The following is an 18,544-nucleotide window of genomic DNA, read 5'->3' as shown; positions in this document are numbered from 1 at the left end:
AGGCATCCCTTATGGACTATGTCTCACTTGATCCACCATGGAGACTGACCCTAGGCATCCCTAAGCATCAGTCAAGACCCCCCTGGAGTCCCCCACACAGGGACGGGGGTGAAGTCTATCACAGCCACAGACCCGGTCCCATCGGCGTCTGGCTGGCGAGTCAAGCAGAAACAGAAATGTGAGGGACAGGCTGGAGAAGAGCAACAAGTATGGGGTCTCTCTTGGTCGCCGGACTGTGAGTGTGAATGTCTGTTCTAATGATATGAGGGATGGAGATGGTTAAGGACCAGTGGAGCAAGTTCTTTTAATGAGGGGAGATCGGGTGTTGCAAGGGTAGCTTTTGTGACCTGAAAGAAGCATGAGAGAGAGCCTTGCACCTGATTATGTCCCCAGTCCCATTCCTCTGAGAGGAACAAAGCCAATTGGTAGCACCTTTTAGGATGCCAAGATGCCCCTACGTAGGAGGCCAGGACCCAAAAGTGATGCATACTCAAACCTGAAAGAGGAAAGGTCGGGGGCTTTGCCAGTTCCATGATGGTTGCCAAACAGAGGGCCAAGACACTTCCCTGGGTGGGGTCATAGCAAGGTGTAAGTTCTGATCATTGGATAGACCTGGCAGAACTAAGAGAAAATCTGGTAGGGGAGACGGTGGGGAATGGAAAAATCCTCATTGTCTTCAGGACCAAGGAGGAGGACACAGGGCCACAAAAAACCTGCCAAACCAAAATAGGAACTGGATTTTCAGGGGAAGAGGACACATGTCTTAGTCTGATATCCAAACAGTGACCACATCTGCTTTTTAGCTGAGTTTTGGGTTTGAATTTGAAGTTTCCCATGGCCCACCTTCTCAAGGGGGACAAGCAGAGGTGCAGCCAGTAACGCTGCCCCTCCACAGTGAAGCCATGAAACAAGGTGGCTGCAAAAAGAAGCCTGCTGGGAAAGGGAGTTTTAGGTAGACCAGGTAGTGACATCCTACTGACAGATTGAGCAGCAATATGAAACAGCAGCATGATAAGAGAGGTGTGAACAGTCTCAGTCTCACCCAGCCCAGTTCACAGAGGACTCCGTGTGACAGTTCCTCAGAAACCAGCTTACTCAGAGTCACAGTTCTCTTCTGGCGGCAGGCACAGAGGCAGACAGGACAGTCAGAAAGGAGTCCACCAAGGACGGCCATTCTGGCCCCCTACTCGGAACTGGGGCTTCAACTATAGTTCCCTAGAAACCTGTCACCATGTCTTGAGAAAGCCAGCCATGCTAGTCATTTTCTTAATAGGCTGATGGGTGCCCTTGTGAAAATTTTGACTATAAGCACAGAGTGAGAGCGATAGAATCCAGGTGCAGTCTTACCTTCAGTTGTTTCTTTGAGACCCCGAGACCCCAGCCCCAGGTTGGGCACCAGAGATGTTGCTGATCAAAGGTGGGCTTTGGTTTCAGCGATTGAGGAATAATCACTGACACACAGGACTGAAGATCAGCAAGCTCAGGTTTATTGCAAGAGAGACTCCTGACAGCAGGAGGGGGCCCAAGGGAGGAGCCCATTAATGTTACTTTGTGCCTCTATAATCTTCTTGTGTTTACCAGCCTCTGGCTGCTAGCTCAGTGGCCAGCAGCCTTTGCCTGTCAGCTTTCTGCTCCCTCAAACACCCAGCCTAGGTCTGTTACTTTATTTATTTTTTTAAAGATTTATTTATTTATTCATTTATACAAGCACTGGGTACAGTCAGAAGCGCGGGAGGGTGAGAGAATTCACCAGAGCCAGAGCGGGGAGCAGAGCAGGCAGAAGAACCGAAGCACAGGGCGGCAGGAGAGGTCTGTGCGCCACGTGGGGCCCTCCTCTGGTGGTCAGGGAGCAGCTGGGGATTGAACCGACGCTGCAGAGGCTACGGGCGGCTTCGCAACCCAGCGCTCAACCTCAGTCTGTTACTTTAAAACCAGTTCTTGTCAGCCAGCTTGCATCCAGCTCCTGCAGGCCAGCTCTGTAGCCAGCTACTTCTCCACACCTTCATTCCCTCCACTTTGTCTCATATTCTAGGAAGACAGCCCAGGAAAGGGTCCTTTATGGCCTGCCCTGACTCCTGCTTTTTTTCCAACCACTCCCTTCCTCTTTCTGTCTCTCCTAGAATCCCAACATTACCCTTGAAGGCACCCAGCTTTGTAGCAACACATGCAGGTCACTGTCCAGCAGTCCTAAACCTTTTGTTCCCTTATCTACACATCCATTTCTGAAGAATCATGTCCATACATCACGGGTCTGCTGTCCAGAGGCTGTGCTGTGCTGTTGCTTTGCTGTGAATGGTTGAGACAAACAATATATCTCCGAGAATCTCTTCAATTCCTGATAATGGGGCTAGTGGCTCACTGGGGTTTCACTCATGGCATTGAAGACCACAGACACATCCTCCTCCTCTCCATAGGAAGCCAAGAGAAAAGTTGGATGATAGACCCTCAGCTTAGACTCTGAGGTGTAGTTTTCCTGCTGTTCCCAGAAGGGCTTGTTGGGGATGGTAAGGTTGTGATTCTAGAGAGAGGCCCGAAGATGCTCTTTTTATTATCCCCATGGGATCAGGGGTCATATGTCATGAGGGTCTTGGCTCTGACGTTGATATCCCTCCCGATCCCCACTGAGCTTCGAAGGTCTCTCCACACAAAGAAGTAGAGTCCTGTGTCCACTGCAAACAGGAATCCCACCACCAGGTAGATAGTGATTTGCCAAGATATAAAGTCAGGTCGGGTGGATGGAATTGCTTCACCTAAGGGAAGCAGAGGGTGAGAAAAATTAATGCCCCAAATTGGAGTAAACAGCAAAGTTATCAGCAGAGAATCTTTCTGACACCTGTGAAGAGTTGGATTCTCGGGAATGGGGTGGAGAGGGTGTCTGGCAGAGACTTGCTTCCTCCCACTGAGTCCTGATCTTCATCAGGGCAGAGACAGCTCATCCAACAGCCCAGAACCAGCATCCTGATGAAGGATGTATGGAGCGGAGTGCTGAGATAGTGGTTAGGCTATACCTGGTTTTGTGTGATATTATCAATCTGTCAAAGTTTAAGCTAGTGTGAAGCATTATTTCCTAATCCAGTGACTTTCTCTTGTGTCTCAAAATCATACTCATTGTCTTCAACCCACACTGTTCATTATCACTAAGGAAAATATTTTTTAACAACTGAACCACTGACATTTGCTATTTATCAGCAGAAAATTTATAATATTTCTTTATTAAAACCCAGTAACTAAATAACCCAGAAGGGAAAGTGGTAGACTTTTATCCTTAACTTCATAACCCTTAATATTGTTATTTTTAAAGTCATTCTTTGCTGTTACCTATAAACTGGTAACATTACAATGGATTTTTAAATTTCTACATTTTTAGTCCTAATTTTGATTTAGTTTGAAACTAAAGAAAATTTATCAGAATAGCATAAAGAACTCACACATATTCTTTGTCTACATTTACGAATTTATGTTTTTGCCCCATTTGCTCTTTCCTTAGTCATTTGAGAGTATTTACATTGGACTTAAATAGAAATAAAATTTTTTAAAAATTAAAAAAGAACAAAATAAGAAAATAAAAAAATAAAACACATCAAAAGAATGAAAATAAAAGGAAAAAGAAAGAAAAATCTTAAAGACTTTTAAAAATACAAGTTATGGACATTGCTTTGTTCACAACTCTAAAGGGGTGCTTCTATTTTGCTGTCTTATCACATGTGAATTGTTCACAATGTAAGTCTCAGTATGGTTATAGGTAGAAGTGTTCAGGAGCTCCGTACTGGGGATTCCCACCCTGGAGGAAGGCACTACAGCAACGGGACATGTTTCCAGAGTGACTTGATGGGATTGTTCACAATTTTAGTATAGGACATTGGTGCCTGTATAAGTTTTTCACTTTATCTAGTGGTTGGATATACAGGTTTTGAGTCTTTGTTGTGATCTTAGGGACACATTGTCCCCACCCCTTTTCTCACCTCAGTTACTTCATCTGCAAAGTACAGTAGGGATGACCTATCCCCTGATGTTGTCTCAAAAGCCCACTATGACAATCCAACTAGGTGCATATAAAGAAGCTCTTAGCACAATGCGTGACACACTGAAAGGTGCCCAATAAGTGTCAGCTTGTCTTTGTTACCAAAGAGGAAATATAAGTTCAGAGAGAACAAATGGCGTCCCCACAGTCACATGGGTCAGAATCCTGGTCTGCCCCCTCTCTGATGAGGGAGTTGGGAGGCTTCTAAAAGGAACCTCAAACCTTGGCCAAGAGAGGAAAGAAGGACAGGTAAATACATAATACGGTGAAGACACACAACACTGGCTTTGGTCTGAGTGGGAATTTGTGGTGGAGGAATTGCAGCTTCTGTTCCTGCTGCCACATCGCAGAGTGAAAGAGACCTCTCAGAACCCCATAGCTGTGGATAAATCAAGCACCTCCTCTCAACTCATCTTCCCAGTGTGAATGCTGACTCCACACCCACGGAGCTCTGGGCCTTCCGCGCTATTCACCTAAGGGAAGCAGAGGGTGAGAAAAATTACCCGTCCCGTTGCTGTAGTGCCTTCCTTCTTGAACAAATATATGGACTGTTTCTGAAGACACATTATTCCCTGCGACAATCCCCCTGCAGAAGTAGGAGCCATTGTGTTCTTGTTTTGCTTCTGGAATGTAGAAGTCAAAATACTTGTGAGAAAATTTCTTGACGACGCCATTCCGTAAATATGAGAGCCTGGTCACCGTTTTGTTCTTCCAGGTGTGGCATCTTAGTTGAATGGGTTCCCCCACTTGGAATACCCACTGAAGAGACTGGAGCAACAACGAACCTGAAAGACACAGAACCCACAGGTCCAGGAGGCCCAGTGATCAGTGCAAAGCACTTGTGAAGGGATGCTCACCACGTAGTAGGTCCTGGGAAAGCCAGTCAGTCTGGGAGCCACTCTTAGACAGCAAATTTGGGGGGAAGCCACCTGGGCCCTGCAAATGAACTCATCACAAGACCCTTTGTCTGCTGAGGAAGAAGGACAAATATGCAAATGATCAGAACATGAGGTCAGAGAGAAGGAAGTATGATGAGGTCAGTGAGACAGAATCTGCAGGATTTGTTGGCACCAGGCTTGATTGGCTATGGTGGGTATAAGGTGCCAGAGTAAGTTCTAGATCACAGAATAAAAATTGCATTTGAAAGGATGATTTGTCCCATGACAGGCCAGACTCAGGAGTGTTAGAAACTTACAGAGTTGGAACCAGGAATAAGGTCTCGGGTGGTCAGAGTGACTGTAGAAATGACAAAGATCTCATGTACAAGCTGAGGAGGGGAAGGGAAGATGTGACTGACAGAGCTCATGGTAATGGTGGTATCTGAAGGCCCATGGGCTTCACCAGTCCATATCTATCACTGAGCATAGACTTCAAGAGAGAAAATTTTTTATCACCAGGATGCTTGTCACAACTATCTCACCAAGTACTGAGACTCTTCACTGGGAACTGGAAGTTATGGTCAAAGAGGACTTGATGAATAAAAATGATGCTGTAGATACATTTTAAGATGACATGAGAGGGCCTCCCCGGTGGCGCAGCGGTTGAGTGCTGGGTTGAGAAGCTGCCCGCGGACTCTGCGGCGTAGGTTCGATCCCCGGCTGCTCCCCGGCCACCGGAGGAGGGTCCCGCATGGCGCGCAGACCTCTCCTGCCACCCGCTGCTCCCCTCAGCAGTGTACTTCGGTCCTTCTGCCTGCTCTGCTCCCTGCTCTGGCTCTGGTGAATTCTCTCACCCTCCCGTGCTTCTGACTGTACCCAGTGCATGTATAAACAAAAACAAAACAAACAAATAAATAAATAAAAACATGCCTCTATAAAAAAATAAATAAAATAAAAATAAAATAAAGATGACATGAGAAAATATTCATGAGGCAATGCTAAGTTGAAAAGATGGAACACAAAAAACATGCAAAGAAAAAGAAAAGATGTACAATTAAATAAAGATATACAATTAAATACTAACAGTGGTTTTCTCTGGGGAACCGGGATCATAGATCATTTTAATGTTGTCCCTTTTACTTCTATGTATTTTTGAAATTGAACCTGGAAGATGTTTGTAATAGGAACAAAACAATAAAACTTAAAAAAAATACTGCCTTTTGCTAAACAAAATTGATAGAACATGTAGTTGAAAATTTTCATTCAGAAACGTTTGCCAAATAGAAACTGTCATTACTTAGAAAGAGATACCATTTATCAAAAAGGGCCATGTGCCTGTATATATCTATTTGCTTTCTTTGGTTGAGAGATTATTAACATACGATTTGGGGATTATGATTGACTATATATGTGTATAATATGTATATGGTATGTATGTACACACATATATGTGCATGCACACACATACCCCTCCAGTGGCCTTTGGGGAACACTCCTGTTTCAATCTGTCCTGTCATGGGCTTTGTGAATGCACATATATTCATCCATTTATCAGGACTTGGAGGAAAATTCTCCTCTTTTGGATTCTTTTTGAGTTAGATGAGCAAGCATTTAACATCAGGTAGGTAGGAGAAAAAGACCAAATTTAATTACATACATATGGAGAACTTGCAAGGCAGTAAATTCTAAAGTAAATGGTACAAACTAGAGCTTTATACCTTGAGTTAAGGAATGAGATAGGGGCCTGGAGATTAAGGAAAGATAAGAGGGATAGGCTGAGTAGAGGAGGACTCAGATGACAAACCCTTGCCTCTAGATGTTTACTTTGCCTTAAAGTAGATTTCGCTGATAAATAGATTTTTTTCTGGAGATGTCCCTAAATCCAGGTAATCTGCCTTATTTACATAAGAGTAACAGTCACTTCCAAGGTCCACAGAGCCTTGATTAACCTTAGTTCCATAAACCAAGATGACATGTATTAGAAAAGCCTGCACTGGAAATCTTAGAAAGAACCTTTCTCAACCTTTTTGGGGAGACTGATCCTATACCTTCAATAAATATTTTATTGAACACTCACTATGTATCATGTGTTGTGCAGAGTGAAGAGGCCCAGATGATTAAGACACATGATCTTAACCTCAAAGAATCTGTTTTCTAGGCAGGAACACACACACACACACACACACACACACACGCACACGCATACACATTCTCACACTCAGAAATCATTACAGTGCAGTGTGATGAGTGCTACAAAGAACTGTAGCCAAAGAGAATGAAACAAAAAAATTCTGCTGAAAAAAATAAAGCAGGCTTCTCAGAGAAGAAATAAAATGGAGACCGAAGGGTGAGCAGGACTTTGCCTGGTGAAGTTGGTCACAATTTATTATAGTACTCATCAACTGGGTTTCTAAAGCCAGTTTCTAGAGCCAAGTTTAAGGAAAACTAATAATGTTCAGATTGTTGCTTTCTATTGGCCACTTTGGTCTTAGGTGGCCATCTCTCACCCACCTAGATAACAGACACCCCCCCTTGTAGCTCTGTAGAGTAAGGGCCATGTCAGCTAAGTTAGAGGCAAAGGAGCTACAAAAATCAGCTTTAAGGCCCAATTCCATGGACCTCTGTTGAAGGCCCACCTCTCTGAGGTCTTCCTCCTTTTCTAAGCTCTGTCCACCCATATACATTGCACATATGGGGCAGCCAATCTTGCAAGGTGGCTCTGCAGATACCAAGTTATGTGGTGTGAGCCCAGTGATACCAGGGAAGATCCCTGTCTCCAAAATACTTCTCCTATCTGCAGCTGATGTCAGGATTCTGTTCACAGCGCACAGAGACTTTCGTTTCCTGATGACTGTGTAGACTGACCATGTATATGCCTCTATTAAGAGAGACAGTACATTGCCAAGTTAATGCGCAAGTTTAAGCTTGAGCATGGCCTTTGTGGGGAGAGATAGCTATGATGCTAGGTGATTGGGGATGGTTTAGGAGGTAGGTTAGGGCATTATGTGCCGAGAAATGAGGAGATTGGGGCCCTAAAAACAGATTTATTAATTTATTCAATTAATTTAATTTATTAATAAATTGTCGCACGTCTGTGTCATGCCTTGAACTTCAGATGACACTGCTTGTGTTGTATGCATTCTGTGTGAATGGTGAGGTCTGGAATTGTGCAATGCAGTAGCGCATAGGGCTTTTGACATTTGCCTAATGGCTAATGTAGTTAGGACTATAGCACTTATATAATTCAGTGGGACTAGAGATCACATTGATGGAGGATGAGAATAGAAAAACTGGAAAGGAGATACAAGGTCAAGAAGCTAACTCACACAAGGAGGGAGGGGTAGAGGGCCTTAGCACAAGCCTTTAACCCAGTTATAGAAACCAAGACCCTTAGACATCAATGCCCAGATCAGGAGGTGCAACACCCAGAAACTATCAGACTGCTATGGGGAGTGTCAGGGGCACAAACCATCCACCCACAAAGATGAGCCCCTCCCTGAAGATGATAAAATGCTGCCCCCACAATGGGGCAGCAGTCTTTCTGCCCACCTGTGACTATGCAGGTGCTTCCTTTCACCAACTCTCTCCCTCCGTAAGGCAGCAGCTTCCTGCCTGCTCGTGACCTGTACCTGCTGGGTCTTCTCTTCTCTGACCTCCCTCAGCAGAGGCAGCTCTCCTCAACGCCACCTGCCTGTGACCATGCAGGCCTCTCTCAGCAAACCTGTCCCTGCTGGGGCAACTCTTTATGCCCGCTTGTGTCTAAGCAAGTGTCCTTTATTCTTCTGTCCCTTTCCCTAATAAACCTGCTCTTTAAATATAACTAACATCTCTGTCTCATGGAGAAACTCGCCTGGGAAATCACCACTTGCCACTGAAACGGGAGCTCTGGTGACACCTTTCCCAGAGTGAACCCAAGGACCCCGCACTCCAAACCCACTGACTCCAAAAATGACATCAGAATCATCTTCATTTTATTCTCAAGAACATCAGTGTCTTTCTCAAGTCTTTTAAGACCTCTCATCTCACCCTTTATTGGTGTGTCCCTCCCTCCTTCACCACTCACCAGTATGGACTGTCAAGTGCACAGGGTCACTGAATGAGGAGAAGTCATCCCGACACCTATATTCTCCGCCGTCATTAACACTGTCCACTGTGAAGAAGTAGCTGGAGGACTTGGCAGAGATGGGCCTGCCATTGTGCAGCCACTCTGTGGAACTGTTCCCAAAGGGGTCTTTCCCCTGGCACTTCAGAATCACATTGTCAAATGTCAACACCCTGTCGTATGGTGGGTCCAGGAGCACCACAGACTTTGGGAGATCTGCTGGGAACCAAGAGGACATGGATGAGGTCAGGGAAATGGTGGTCCTACCCCAGTATCCCTACCAGGCTCAAAGCCAGAGTGAGCTCATCACAGATCCACAGTCAGCAACTCACCCTTGTTTCGTGCTTCAGTCTTAGAGCATCTTGGGGGCATTTGGCCCCATATTTGGTCTGCTCTTTATCTTTAGGAAAATTGACCAGAAAAGCACAAGGCCACAGTCTCACCATGTTAGAGGAAATGTCCTACTAACCCCACATCAGCAATTTCCCAACACCCTGTGGCTAGAGATTCCTTATGTGCTTTACTTGATCAACCTAAGACCACAAAACAAACTCACCTGCTTGCATGCCAGCTGAAACTGCAAGAAAAAAAAAATGAATCAAATTTGAACAGAAGTGGGCAGCAGGGTTCCTAGCATGTGGTGTCAGACTAACTGCCTTGCTCCCACTGCCCAGGGAGCCCAGTGGTCCCAGGAATCAAGATATTTAGAGGAGAAAAAAAGATACTTAGAGTAGATGGCTACCCTGCTTCTCCCCTCTGCTCCTCCCATGTCTACCTCCTGCTCCACTGTCCACCCTAATCCCTCTAGTGAGCAACATTCCCTTACTTCCTTGTCCCCGTTCAAGCTCCCAACTTAAGGGTATAGATTGAACTTTCCCCAATCAAGCTACAAAAAAATATTAACTCAAGCCCCAGACAAAGGGTAGAAATGGAAAGTGTAGAGGGAAACCCTGAAATATGAGAATGGAAGAGACAGATCTTAGGGACTATCTAGTCCATGCTGTTCAATTTACAGAGACCCCGGGGTGAAGTATTGGACCCTCATAGACCTCCCTCCTCTCCTGGCTATGCCCAAATATGAGCCTGTGCATTCCTCTTTTCTAGCTTCAGGATGGTTTGTCCTAGGAGTTAAGTCTAGGACTGTAGACTGGCGAGGCATTCTACACCTGTCCTGAACCTCCATAGAGTCCCAGGCCTCCTGAGCTTGTCTATCAGCCTGGGTGATGCTGGCTTACCTAGAAGTAGCAGAGCCGCTGGTGGCAGCAGCTGCCACATGCTGCCGAATTACAGTTGAACCAGTCACCACAGACAACTGTGGCTCAAAAGGGCTAGAAGACAGGGCTAGAAGAGAGGAAGTAGACAGACTTCCCCAACCCCCAGTCCATTACTCACTAGCTTCCTTTTCCGGGAACATAGTCTGTTCTTGAATCTGGATCCTGACAAGTGAGCCCTGAGGGAAGTTGTTGGGGGATCCCCCTACACACACACACACACACACACACACACACACACACACTCAGCCTTTCTGGTACATTTTGGTTGGTTTAATAATGAATGACACAAGAGAAAAAATAAACTTTAATTATATATGCAAGGGGTCCATAGAATACAGGTGCCCAACCCCTTCTGGTTATTACAGTGAGGTTATATAGGTTTTCTTTTAAAAAGATTTTTTTATGCGTACAAGAACTGCGGTACAGGCCAGGGGTGTGGGGGGTGAGAGGATCCATCAGAGACAGAGTGGGGAACAGAACAGGGAGATTGAAGTACACTGCTGAGGGGAGCAGTGGGTGAGTCAGGAGTGGTCTGCTGCGCCATGTGGGTAGCTCCCTAGCCAAGGATCGAACTTGTGCTGCAGTGGCTGCAGACAGCTTCATAGGTTGCATTTTAACCTCTTGTGCTGCCAGGGAGGTCCGAGGTTATATAGTTTTTAAGGAAAGGGGTAATATTAATAAAATGTGGGAGGGAAGGACAGAACAAAGAACTTTGCAATTAATAGATGAAGACATTTTGTAGTGTTCATCTACATCTGGGGAAGTAGATCTTGCAAGCCTAACCTGGGGTGATAAGGCTGGAAGGATGTCTCCTAACTCTCAGAACACCCCAGAGATGTTGTTTTTCAGGGAGACAGATAATTAGGGAAAACATCATCATTTTTTTTTCAATTTCTTCCAATTCAAAATAATCAACATGGTACTTAAGCACATTCTGTTGTTACAGAGTAACCCCAATGTGAAATGCGTTGACCTGACTGGGTCCTCACCCTCCTGCTTAAAAGGGACTTATAATGAAACTCAACTGCAGGCACACCCGAAAAGTTTAATGAAGGGTTTATTTACAAAAAGGGGAAATGAAAAAAGGAATAACTCAGGGAGAAAGAGAGAAATAAATAGGCCAATGTGTCCTACCACTTCCTCTGAGCTGGAACCCAAATAGCATGAGGAAAGCTGGTCAAGACCCAAGCACCCCCAAGTCCCAAATGTCTGGTTACATGTCAAGCCTGGCTGCTTAACTCCAACCTCAGTTTCCAGCAATCCTCCCTTTGGTGGTGATGATACTATGGGATTTTTACTCCTTGGTGTCTTCGATCCCTAGTCTGGGCTAGGGGTGGGGTCCATAAAACCTATTTGTGGAGTTTGTTCAGGACATCATTTCCCCCAACACTGTGACAGTTGTCTTTGGTCTCCATAGCCCCCTGAATAAGGCAGTAGGGGAGACTGGTTGCAGGAGCCTGTGGCAGACATCATCTGTCAGAGGGCCCCTCCAACACCTCAGGCTGTTTGACTACCCCCACTCCCTAGCTGGGGTCACCTCATGCTCAGAAGAGGCAGCATGACCCTGGAGGTGAGGCTCCAGAGGAGGGTGTTCACATCACTGCTCACCATCCTACTGTTACAGGGCAGGGTGAGGGACACCCCAGAACCCCCAAACCTGCCCGCTCTAAATAGGTTCTGCTATCTATCGCAACAAGAAAAAACTTACTCTATTGTGTAAGACCTTTAATAGAAAGGAACTCTTTAATACAATTTGTGTGTACAACAAAGACAAGAAAAATTATAGAGTTTTTAGATTAAGCACCCAAAGCACCCATCCCCCTCATGGGTAAATACCCAGCCAAATAGCATTGGCCCAAGGCTGGGCTGCTGAGACCTGAAAACTTGCCACAAATCTAAGGCACCTTCTGGTGGGGAACTGTAGGAAAGGGATGATGGAAGCTAAGAGTAGAAAATTTAGGATGAGGGCATCACATGACCAGAAGCTGGAGGTGGAGGTAGAAATGACTTAATAGTTATTAAACCAGCTATAGAAATGAAAATCTCTGGTCCTTGTAAGTCAACCTAGTCACACCCTAGAAGTAATTAATAATCTAATAATAGATAACCATTCCACAAAGGAATGAACCCCTCCCCAGAAGAAGACATTGTATCAGTACAATTTCTGCCCTGGAAAAAAGCAGCTCTCCTGCCCCCTTGTGACTATGCAGGACTTTCTTTCTTTTTAATTAATATTTTATTTTATATAATTCTTACATCATTTTTCATTTTTGCACAATGTATGCATTATCATTTTGGTTATATTCCCCACACAATCATACCCCCCTTATTTTGACCCTAGTCCTTCCTCTTCCCGTTGCCCCCCTCACCCCCGTAGTATGTCTCTGGTTTATAGTTGCTTGTTGATTTTGATTTTTCCTTTGTATTAATTAGTCTTTTTCCTGGTCCCTTATTTAGGTTTTCTAAATTCCTGCTATGAGTAAGCCCATCAGTATTTTTCTTTTTCTTTCTGACTTATTTTGCTAAGCATGATCCCTTCCAGCAGACACATCACCCAAAGCAGTGATAGTGAAGGCAAAGATAAACAGCTGGGACTACATCAAATTAAAGAGCTTCTGCACAGCAAAAGAGACAATAACAAAAACAAAGAGAAACCCCGTGGACTGGGAGAACATTTTTGCACACAACACTAATGATAAAGGACTGATCACAAAAATCTGCAAAGAGCTGATGAGACTCAACACAAACAAAGAAAATAATCCAGTCAAAAAATGGGCAGAAGAGCTAAAAAGGAACTTCTCCAAAGAGGAAATGCAAATGGCCAACAGGCATGTGAAAAAATGTTCAACATCACTTGTAATCGGGGAAATGCAAATCAAAACTACAATGAGATCCCATCTCACACCAGTGAGAACAGCACATATTAAAAAAACTAGCAGGCGTTTCTTTTAACCAATTTTTTCCCTTTGCAAAGCAGCAGTGGCTGTTCTTTCTGCCCACTTGTGTTTATACTAGTGTCTTCTCCTTTCCTTTTCTTAATAAACCTGTCCTTTTAAAATGTAACCTTTGCCTGCTTGTGTCTGTGCAAACATCGTTGTCTCCTGGGTAAATTTGTTGTGTGCCACTGACAGGGGAAATCTTTCCCAGAGGTAGCCTGAGGACCCGCTCGTTGAACCCAACATCTCACCAAAACGACATCGCAGGCAGGAGGGGCCAGGAAAGTCTGGGAGGAAAGGAGCAAAATAAGAGTACAAATCAAGGTAATGGTGGCTATGGTCAGCCTCCCCACAGGCCTCTCACCCACATCTTTTCCAAGTGTCTCCCTATGTCTCGATTCCTTGTGTCTCTTTCCATGTCCCTCAAGTCTCTGGTGCAAAGTTCAAAGCTGAGAAGCAAGAAGGTCTCCTTCACACGTGCCTCCTCCAAGCCTCTCCTCCAAGTCTCCTCCTCACCACTCAACTCCACCTTTATTAGGTGGACTGGGAACATGAAGCCTCCCCACTTTAAGGAGATTACACCCTATAACAACATCAGTTCAGGTCTCAGAAAATCCAGTGGACCCACTTGACAGTGCCACAACCCTGAAGTTAACCTGCCCCTTTCTGTGGGTCCCTAGACATCTGGGATAGGTCTTAATGGGAAAAATCCAGGAAGGTGAGCAGCAGAGAGATGTAGGCAAGGGATGTTTGACAGGGCTGGCGTGGAGGCAGGGTCTGGCACAGATACCTGCCTACCGCTGACCCTTCACTTTGGACCCAGGCCCCTGTCTACTCCAGAGTCATGAACACCAATTCTCAGTTTCTCAGGCTTTTTGTTTATTTTGATTTTTTCCTAGGTAAAGTTCCTCCATTCCCATCCACCCGCTCCCTACTCATGTTTTTGTAGTACACTTTCCCCACAGGCACTTGGACCAGAGATCTAATTAGGGTAGGAGATGGAAATGAACCTGGCAGTCATCCAGTCCTCTTCTTATAGGTGTTGGAACTTCTGGTCTTTGAGGGTTGCAAGACCTGCACTATTTTCACTGCTTCCACCTCCATGCTGACAATATCTCAATTATCTTGGACTAAAACTTGTAGTGTGCCATGAATCAGATGTCCTGAATGGGATGCCTGGGAAGGAGAAAAGTTGGGAAGGGGGGGGATTTATCTATCTATCGATCGATCGATCGATCGAGAGGGACACATGGAGAGGTTATTCCTGGTTCTTGAACAACTTTAGTGCTATGGCAGGTGGGAAGGACAACGGCAGCCATCATCTTGACCTTCTGGTTTATTATCCAGCTTGGATGGTACATGGTGAGTTTTGGGGGTCCCTCCCTCTCCCAGCCCACTAGACCCTGCCCAACCGATAGCTTGTTTTTCCCTGCCGGCATATGCTCTAAACTCCTGGTAAGCTTCCTGGCCTCAGCTACCCCACTTTGGACCAAGGCTGTTTGCCCATGAAGGGATGAGTGACTTTTGGAGTATGGTAAGGGATCTTCCCTACTCTTCTTCTCTTTTCTTTCTTTCTATGACCCTGGCACTATAAAGATAGGTGTGGATAAAAGACGAAAGTTAGAAGGAGAAGAATGGGGTCTCCCTCGTGGTGGAAGGGGTTAAGTCTCAGCACTTTTAAGCTATCACCAGCCACTGTGACATGAGTTCGATCCCCCACCAGGGAGTTACCCACATGGCGCAGCAGACCTCTCCTGTCTCCACACTGCTCCCCTCAGCAGTGTCTTTCAGTAGATCTGCCTGTTCTGCTCCCCACTCTGTCTCTGGTGAATCCTCTCAGCCCCCCTACCTCTGGCCTACACCCCAGTTCTTGTATGAATAGATAAAAACAAATCTTTTTTTTAAAAAAGTTAAAAGACACTAACATAGCTGATGTTCTAAACTTTTGATAAAAACATTAAGGCCCCTCCCGAGAAAAAAAATGCAAATATGCACACCCCTTTCCCTGGTGTTTAAGAAGCTCCAAATGAAGCTCATCCAGAGATCCTAGGTAAAGTTAAATATGGGTAAGTTCTCTCCATTTTTAAGAGTACTGAGTGCAGTACTTGCTTCACTCCTCTTCAGACACTAAACTTCTATTCTACTAACTTCCTCCCAAGAACATGTAATCAAAATCTCTGTTCCTATTGTGTCACTCAGGACTCTGGTTGCTGGTAAGTGTGTGAGAATTTGAATATGGTTAACTAAAGGAAAGGAAGTTACTGGATAGAAACTGGATAGAGAAGGGTCACACTATCCCACTGCTGTGCCTGTGACGCAGTCATCTCCTGCCTTGTAAGTGAACCTCCCTGGTAAGTGATGTATCAGGCGTTCATGAGTCAATATCCCAGAAGACTTTTGGGCAAACCTGGATCATGTGCCTCTGCTTGGGCTGCTTGCATTGGTTTGGTAAGGCTGCCCTAACAAAGTGCCACAGGCTCAGAGGCAAAGGATACATAATTTCCTCACGTCCTGGAAGCTATAAGCCTGAGATAAAAATATCTATACGGCTGTTTTTTATCCTGAGGTTATTGTCTCTCCCTCATTTAATAGATAGCTATTTTCTTCCTGTGACTTCATATGGTCTTCTCTCTGCATTTCTGTGTCCTAATCTCCTCAGTCCTGAGAGGGAGTGGGGGTGTACTCTGCAACCTGTAGCACCTCCAAAGCAGCCCACTTCGCTTAAGAAGATAAAGAATAAAGATAGAACTTAAGCGAAGTCATCAAAGATGGAATGGGAGAGGGATGGTAAGGAAAGCTGACATATTTGGTTGTCTTTGGGCTATCTGGGGCCAGAATTCCAATTCTCTATGGCTGTGCAATAGGCTATCCAAAAAGCTTGGTGGCATAAAACACAAATCATTTTATTATACTCAGATTCTGTGGGTTGGGAATTCAGATAGGTCACAGTGTGTATGGCTTATCTCTGTTCCTCCTCTGGGGAAAATCAAACAACTGGGGGCTGGAATCATCTAGAGATGACTTCAACAACATGGCTGGTGCCTGAGTTGCCACGGTAACTCAAAAGCTGGACTCCATTGAGAACAGCAGCTGAAGAATCTATAGCTGGACCTCTTACATGGTAACTCAGGGGTCCCATAATGAATGTTCCAACCAACTAAATGGAAGCTGTATGACCATTTATGACAAGCCTTAGAAGCTATAGAGGTTTACTTTCCACTATACTTAACCAGTCAGAACAGGTATAAGCACACCCAGGTTCAAGGGTGGAGGATATATCCTATCTCTTGATAGAGAGAGTATCAAATAATTTGCTGTATGTTTTATTCTGCCACAGCAAACTACTTTAATAATGTTTTGAAGATTTCTTGACCTTCTGTGGTTGTGACGATTACAGTGACATCCTTAAAATAGAAAGGGCCTATAGACATATATGTGAGACTTTAAAATAGAGGGAAGGAAAGAATTTTCATCCTACTCCCAGTACAGTCACAGGAAGAAAGGAGGTACTTGGTACTAATGGAAAGAAGAAAACCAGACAGGCATCCCTAGACACAGGAGTTGACCTAAGACTGTGACAGTAAGGATCAGCGCATGTCATGGTCTACCTTAGCTCAGGGTTACAGTGTGATGCTGAGATATGTAGGAAACAACTTCTTTTTTTTAAGATTTATTTTTATTTATGCATATAAGAACTGGGGTCTAGGGGGTGAGAGGATTCACCAGAGACAGAGTGGGGAGCAGAACAGGCAGATCTACTGAAATACACTGCTGAGGGGTGCAGTGTGGAGACAGGAGAGGTCTGCTGCTCCATGTGGGTCAGCTCCCTGACCAGGGATTGAACTCAGGCTACAGTGGCTAGAGATAGCTTGATAGTACTGAGACTTTAACCCCTGAACCATCAGGGAGGCCCCTGGAAACGAGAAGTTCTTGAACTTGAATCCATAGCAACCCCTGCACTCTTTGCAACTCAAAGTTTCTATGACTAAGCTGACTTAACAAATACAATACAATGTACAACAAGGGGTAATTCTACCCAACACCCATCCTACTTCCTCTTTCCTAATACAAAACTTAAATCTATTTGAGAATTCACTTCATCCCATATACAGAGGTAGATCCTGACTGGTCTCAGTCACTCAGGGTATATAGCATTCCCCTGACTTTTATTGGTTAAATGCCTGAAGAAGAAACTGTCATAAATAGTTTCAGTTAGACAAAAGGGACTCTCTCTCTCTCTCTCTCTCTCTCTCTCTCTCACACTCTCTCTCTCACTCACTCTCTCTCTCTCTCCCTTCCTCTTGACTAAACAGGGACTCAAGCTCTGCTGGCAGCTGCTGTTGAGACATTGAGGTCACCCAGCTGAGGTCAAAGCCAAAAATATCGGGGAGAACAGAGAAGAAGTTGGGGAGAGGTAAATATGGTCTTGGTGATATCTCCGAGTTTCTAATCATCCAATTGTATGTGGGGTGGGTCTCCCCAAAAGGGGCAGATAGATTTTCCCCAGTATGCCCAGAGTAACCTTCTTCCAATATGAAGCCTTGGTATGGGCAACAACAGTCAGTAGAGGCCCTATGCACCCTGAAAATCTGTTACCATTATCTTAAAGAATTATTTTGAGCTTAGACCAGCGAAGATCCTAGAGGCTGAGAAGAAGCTTTTGTCCTTGTCTTAGTCTTTTGTCCTTTTCCTAACCAAAGAAGCTATCACTGTTACCCCTTTTTATTACCTGGAAGAATGTAATTTGGGGGGGATTATCTAGGTGTAGGTTATCAATCCTCTTTATGTGAGAAACCATCTTTTTTACTATCAGAGTAAAAGATGAATTCACTCCCTCCATTCTCCTCGATGCCCAGGTCTCTTAAGATAGAATGTATAGGGCCTCCCTGATGACACAAGGGGTTAAGCACAGCACTATGAAGCAATCTGCAGCCTCTGCAGCGCGAGTTCGATCCCCAGCCAGCCAGAGAGAAACCCACATGGTGCAGCAAACCCCTCCTGTCTTTCCTCTGCTCCCCTCAGCAGTGTACTTTGGTCAATCTGCCTGTTCTGTTCCCCACTCTGTCTCTGGTGAATCCTCTCACCCCCCACATGTCTGGCCTATAACCCAGCTCTTGTATGCATAAATAAATAAATCTTTTTTAAAAAAGATAGAATGTATACCCCTGACTTACCCCATTTTACTTTAGAATTTACAGCCATGTGAGTTCTCCATATGTATGTTATTAAATTGATTTTTTCCCTTTGCTAATCTTATGTCTGTGTTTGAGATATATTCCTTATGGTTTGAGTTTATTTAAATCAGGGCTTGTTACCTATAGCCAAAGGCATAC

At 44.8% G+C, this 18,544-nt stretch overlaps 1 protein-coding gene across 1 annotated transcript; it reads right to left on the bottom strand.

Annotated features, from left to right (window-relative positions):
• Nucleotides 1–2,562: 2,562 nt before the first annotated feature.
• LOC311181641 (low affinity immunoglobulin gamma Fc region receptor III-A-like) lies at nucleotides 2,563–10,276 on the bottom strand (the record flags this gene model as incomplete). Its single annotated transcript, XM_084250085.1, has 5 exons — nucleotides 2,563–2,750; nucleotides 4,525–4,806; nucleotides 8,963–9,217; nucleotides 9,558–9,578; nucleotides 10,237–10,276. The coding sequence occupies 5 exons, from the start codon at nucleotides 10,274–10,276 to the stop codon at nucleotides 2,563–2,565; spliced, it is 786 nt and encodes a 261-aa protein (XP_084106211.1).
• Between the last annotated feature and the right edge of the window lie 8,268 nt (nucleotides 10,277–18,544).

This window comes from Talpa europaea (genome assembly GCF_964194135.1).
Source record: "Talpa europaea genome assembly, chromosome: 12".
Lineage (NCBI taxonomy): Eukaryota > Metazoa > Chordata > Mammalia > Eulipotyphla > Talpidae > Talpa > Talpa europaea.
Note: the sequence above shows the minus strand (reverse complement) of the source record. Positions and strands in the feature narration are given on the sequence as shown.